The sequence below is a fragment of the Austrofundulus limnaeus genome, unplaced genomic scaffold (genome assembly GCF_001266775.1).
Source record: "Austrofundulus limnaeus strain Quisiro unplaced genomic scaffold, Austrofundulus_limnaeus-1.0 Scaffold181, whole genome shotgun sequence".
Taxonomy (NCBI): Eukaryota; Metazoa; Chordata; class Actinopteri; order Cyprinodontiformes; family Rivulidae; genus Austrofundulus; species Austrofundulus limnaeus.
Window position 1 is genome coordinate 253,469 of NW_013952583.1, and position 6,014 is coordinate 259,482.

The 6,014-nt window shown below is 37.9% G+C and overlaps 1 protein-coding gene across 2 annotated transcripts in view; it reads right to left on the reverse strand.

Annotated features, from left to right (window-relative positions):
* ap5s1 (adaptor related protein complex 5 subunit sigma 1) overlaps window positions 1-4,588 on the reverse strand; it is an 11,069-nt gene extending 6,481 nt beyond the window's left edge. The window contains exons 1-3 of one of the 2 annotated variants that reach the window (XM_014018013.1): window positions 4,491-4,588; window positions 4,204-4,386; window positions 250-541 (exon numbers count right to left, since the gene is read on the reverse strand). In XM_014018013.1, the coding sequence (XP_013873467.1) occupies window positions 250-541; window positions 4,204-4,385 (474 nt within the window). In that variant the 5' untranslated portion in view covers window position 4,386; window positions 4,491-4,588. Of the gene's footprint in view, window positions 1-249; window positions 542-4,203; window positions 4,464-4,490 lie in introns of those variants that run through there. The other variant, XM_014018012.1, reaches the window with a different exon arrangement.
* Window positions 4,589-6,014: the final 1,426 nt, after the last annotated feature.

Sequence of the window (6,014 nt, forward strand, 5' to 3'; positions counted from 1 at the left end):
GGTTGTTACCGACATCTGGTGAAAATTTCATGTCATTAGCACCTCTAGTAATATATTTACTGAGAAAAATGGTGACGTGTTCAATACTTATTTTACCCTATGTACATAAAACTTTTTGTCACGGATCAGATAATCCAACTAGTGTAAAAATTTTATAAACATTCAAATGATGGCAGTGATTAAATTTCCAGGCTTGTTTTGACAATATTAGTATACTTTCAGATTCATACTCAAGGCCGGTGTGCTCACCTCACTGCCTTGTCCCAGCATGTGTAGGTTCTCCAAGCAGTGTCGCGTCAGGTTCCTCAAGGTTCCCTCAGCCAGCAGCAAGTTCTCGTGGGGCTCACAGACCAGCGTGAAGCACAGGCTCTGGAKCCCCAGCCACACGGCGCTCATCTCTGAAGCAAAAGGGTCTCCGGCTCTCAGACGCACCACCCCACTATCTGCATCCTGCACGGCGAGAGCCTCCTCACCAGCCACCGTCTCCACCAYCAGTCGCCCCGAAGCCTCCCGGGACAGAGCGACGGCACTCCTCACCTGCCTGAGGAGGAGGAGCAAAGTCAGCAAATTCAAAAACTGAACTGGTGTTTTAGAAACAAACTGAGCAAATTCATGAGTTTTACAAGCATGAAACTTTACTTTTTTGCTTAAAATGTTTACATTAAAATACAGTGACATCAAATGCATTGTTGGGCAGATATTATTAATAACATATTTCAAAGAAAATTTCCTGTCGCTGAGATGAGCAGTTGTTGAGATATTGACGTGACAAAATAGGAAGTGATGTCAGCGAGGAATGTCTGCTTATAAACAAAGCATTGTTACAATAACATAACTAAACACAAACTAAGAATCTGATGTTTCTTTAAAATATTTCTGAGTCAATATCAGAAAATGAAGAGTCAGAGTTTAAACAATATTGTTTTAATAAACAAAGACCAGAGTTTCTTTTTCTTAGAGTTCCCCTTTGATGTCACTTCCTGTTTTACTTTGGCTGAGCCAAATTCAAAAGAAAATATGCCAATTACGCAATAAGATTGGTAAAATCGTTTGTATTATGCCCTGTTTCTTCAATTTAAAGATGTTTTATTTGACTTTTTTGCATTTGAAGGATATGCACTTCAAAGGCACTTGAATAAAATGAGTATAAAACAACAAAATCTGCAAATTAAACTACAGTAACAATAAGAGTTCTGTTTGTTTTCCAGAAAAAGAATTGACAACYCACGCATAAATCCCACTCTTTCACACAGACGCACACTCTTCCTCCACACAAGAAACTGATAACAGCTGTGTTTGTACGCTGCTAAATTTAATCATGCTTATTTGTTGCAGCAGCACAGTAATAGAAGTCTTTTCCAGTGAGCGTTTTCTAACACTCGCTGTAAGTGGAAAGAAGTGAGACGACTGACAGCCTGTTCTGGCCTTGATGATTCTTGGCAGGTGCTTTATATTGTGCACTTTGGAGCAGTAGAAGAAAAAAAGAGAAGATGGGTTCCAGTTAAATAAACTTAAAGAATAATCAAAGGGATGAGCTGCCTGAAGTTTTGGACGCTAAAAATAAAGTGTTTTCAAGTGTGACTGAATTGCCGTGAAAGGARGATTTCTCACCACAGTTGCTGCAGTTCTCACCAGTAGTTTCCCTTTAACTCTCACCATTTAGCTCTAGATTGCCTTGATAGTCTTGAGATTTCATTGTACCGTAAATATAATCGAGACAAAGCAGCTCCAGAACATAACTGAGCCACCTCAGTAGGCTTTTTTTTTTGAGTTGTACGGCTCGGCTTACCCCAGCCCTGGTTGTGTTTGCATTGAGCAGAGTGCCGCCTTGATGTGGGCGGGATCATAATATGACACATTTATTTGTGACACAACAATAATGGATTACACCAAACATAAAGGAAAAGTACCAAAGACTGTAGCGGACCGTCCAGCAGTATGACACTGAAGAACAGAGGGGAGGATGACAGAGAACGGTAAGCTAATGGTAGCTAATGTTAGCTTGTTGCTCTTTGGCAGCTTGCTTCTTTTGTTGTGTGGTTAAACTTACGCGAAACAAAATGATTCACGTAAAGTTACTCTCATCTGTGTGACGTAACCTCCCCGGTCAGTGAACCAATCAGTGAGCAGCAGTAGCTGACATCAACTCGAGCTAAGCAGCCCGGCCCAGATAGAACCACGGGTCTTGGGGGGTGGAATTCAGACACTGGGGCGGGACCTTAGGGGCTAATGCAAACACGATGAAGCCAAGTTTGAAGCCAGGGGCCGAGCCTTGTGGKCTTGTGGCCTCACGTTTCACTGTGAGGAGCTCTTTTTCTATGCTTCAGTTTTGTGTCTGTGAACACAGAGCTGATGGGACTTGATGCCAAAAATCTCCAGTTTTGTCTCGTCCGTCCAAAGGTCGTTCTCTCACTGTGGCCCAAACAGATGGGGCGACCTGACACTGATGAATCTTGACCCTGGAGTTCACCTCTAATCTCGTTAGAAGTTGTTCTGYGCTCTTTGGTTACCAATTGTATTATCAGTCTCTTGAAATCGTCATAATTCTCCTCCTGTGGTCACATCCAGAGAGGCTGTCTTCCATCCTGTGTGAATAATCAGTGCTGTAATTACAGAACAACAAGCTGCTGAAGAAGGTTTTATAGTCTTTTTAATATTCTGCTCAATCACTTACTTTCCTCACTGTGGTACATGTTCAGTGTGTTACACACTGTGATACCAAACAGCCCTGTGACTACCTTTCYCCCTTTAAACTGAAGAATCTGTGATGCTAATGACAGGACACTCAGTTTAACATCTCTACACTGAACATTAGTTTCTAGCTTTTCTCCGGGTACCATATTTTTTGGAACCAAATTTTAAAAGCGATGACTGAGTTTCACTAGCGATTGGTGTTTTTTTTTTTTTTTTTTTTTCATTTGTCCATTTCAACTTTTTTCAGTGAGAGTGGTTTTTACCATTTTTTTCTTATCTATAAATTTTAATGGCTTCATTTTGTTTCTTCTGTCATGTTGGAGTTGGCAAGTTAAACCTTTATTATGTATTTTGTCTACATTATATTTTTTGGTGTACAATAAATAGACTGTTAAAAATAAAATAAAGCAAAATAGTTGATTTTGGTTTTTAAGGAAAAATGAGTCATTTAAACAACTAATGAATACTGAAACATTACTAGAGGCGCCCCTAACCRGCTCAGTATGGAATGAGTGCTACTCTGAGAAACTTGTAATTTGGAAGCAGAAAGGGAAAGTAAATACAGATTTGCTGCTGTTATCATTATGTGCGTTATGTAAAAATCTAACACATCTAACAGTAATCAAASGCTATTTCCTCACAAATACATCGGGGCACCAGTGAAAATTAGGGAGTTATTTTCTGCTTTAAAATGAAGACATGGGTTAATTTGTGTCTCAATAAACCTACAAATAAAACCCTGCAGATTTTTAAACAGTTAAGTGCATCTTCTTTTTTTTTTAAATCTCTCTTCACAAACTATAATTAGCAGTTCTTAAAGATATATTAAAAGTGGCTAAAATTTCAACAGCTTTAGAAAATATTGGTTATTTCCAACAACACAAAAAAAAAAGGAACGAGGTAATTCAAAGTTAATCAAACCTTAGGGACAAGCAAAAAATGTAGGTTTAAAAAATATATGAAATTTTTAAATGATTGGGGAAAATAAACGCAATTATTTCTTCTGGTAAGAAATGTATCATCTTCCCAGTGTGACTCACTGTATGTTGACTTTTAGAAAAACACCAAGTCTGGGTTTTATGAGCATCTGCAACAGATTCAACTTTAGAGTCAGATTTAATCAGGATGGCTGCCACAGCCAAGTGAGCTTCAAAACACTAAAATGTCTGCAACTCAGTCAAGTTTATAAATACGGAGCTCAAATCTGGCTGCTCCTCATCACAAACTCAAAGCATTAACATGTTGTTGTTCAAGATATTTGTTTAAAATGTTGCCATTATTAGGGTCAATCCTGCCTGCCTGTGTTAGCAAAATATTTCATGAKCCACTGGATGGATGGTGATGAYATTTTCAGGAAYTAATTGCTGTACGTTCYGCTACAACTGATTTAATTTTGAAGACAATCCTATTCAAGACAGCCTCTACAGGTAACTTTAGAAAACATAAAAATTGTTATAGTTCAATTAATTTCACAAAACCACTAAAACTAACTTCTTATGGTGCACTTACCTCGCCAACACAGACATCTTCTCCTTCTGAAGAAGCCTCCTCTCCTCCGGGCTGAGCTCCCGCTGCTTCTCGGTCAGCACGGCCTCGTCTGGACCGAACACCCGGGAGTAAAGCACCCGGCTCTCCCCGGTAGACAGAGCGCTGACAGGGCACACGGTGTGGATCACAAAGCATCGCACCATACTCTCAAACAAACACAAATAATATTTTAAAATTATAATAATAATGGGAAAAATAAAAGCAATCTCTTAGCTCTTGAAAATTATTTTCTTCTGTTGCAAACAAACCGACTTCCGGGTTTGGTCAGCTGACCGCTCGCGGCTAGGTTGTTGTAATACAWCGACCTAACCAGAAGATGGCGCTCACGATTTTGTTCCTATTGGTTTTAACCAGAGCCCTGTTTTAACCAAGCACAACATATTTTTTACTTACTTATTAATTAGACTGTAAGTCTGAAGATATTTCAAGACAGCAAAATGAATTAAGCAGCGTATCAGCTTTCTTTTACCTAAATGCTTGATAATATTTATAAGTGCTAAAAGTCAATGCTGGTGGTTTCACAATAAGAAGCAGGAGATGGTGGAACCAGAAGGTCTCAGCTGCTGCTGCACTTCTTTACTCTGAAGTCCTCTGCTCAGTGGGTTGACACTTGTTTTGAGTGATGAAGTAACTGCTCTGATGGAAGGAAAATATAGAAAACATCCACTTCCTGTTCACCTTTMTCACCCCAGGCCTAATAATCTCCAATTAAAAAAATAATGTGTTGTTCTTTTTTTGTCAATTTGTCTGTCTGTTAGCAAAATATCTCATATATTACATATAAACATATACATACATACATACAGTATATTACAATATACAGTATATCATAGGTCACTAAATATATTTTAAATATAAAAATAGTAGTATATCTGTAACTGTTTAGCTTTTGGAGTTACCCAATTCAAGATGGCTGCCAGATCCAACTGACAATTAAAACCATTACATAAAAACCATTACATAAAAACGTTTAAGTGCAGATTATCAATACTCAATAAATAAGACTAATGTTATTCCAGTATTTACAACCCCAACTCCAATGAAGTTAGGACAAGGTGCAAAACATGAATAAAACAGAATACAACAATTTGCAAATCATTTTTAACCTATATTCATTGGAATGTACTAGAAAGACAAGATATTTATTGTGCAAATGGATKAACTTTGTAGATTTTTATTCATTTGTTTATATATATTTTGAATTTGTTGCTTGTAACATAATTTAAACAAGCTGGGATAGGGACAACAAATGACTGGGAAAGTTGAGGAACGCTCAAAAACACCTGTTTGGAGCATTCCACAGGTGAACTGGTTCATTGTAATTGTGAGTGTCATGATTGGATATAAAAGGGAGCATCCCACYAAAGGTTCGGTCATTCACAAGCAAAGATGGGTGAGGTTCACTTTGTGAACCACTGGGAATAATTCAACAGTTTACAAAAGTTTTTCATCATACAAATGCAAGAAATTTAGGGATTTCATCTTTTTTACAGTCCATAATATCCAAAGATTTAGAAAATCTGGACAAATCTCTGCGAGTGAACGACAAGTCTAAAAACCATCACTGCACTCTTCAATCCCTCAGGCAAAGAACGCAGCCCCTGAATTTGGACAAAGTCTATCTCTGTTTGATAGCTTGTTAGCTTTCTCAAGGACCAGGATGTGTGAAAGAAAAAAAAAAAGAATTTTGGAACTGAAATTAAATTATAGAACTGAAATTGAAAGTAGTCCAACTGAATTTTCAATACAACAAAATAGTTTTAGAGCAAATG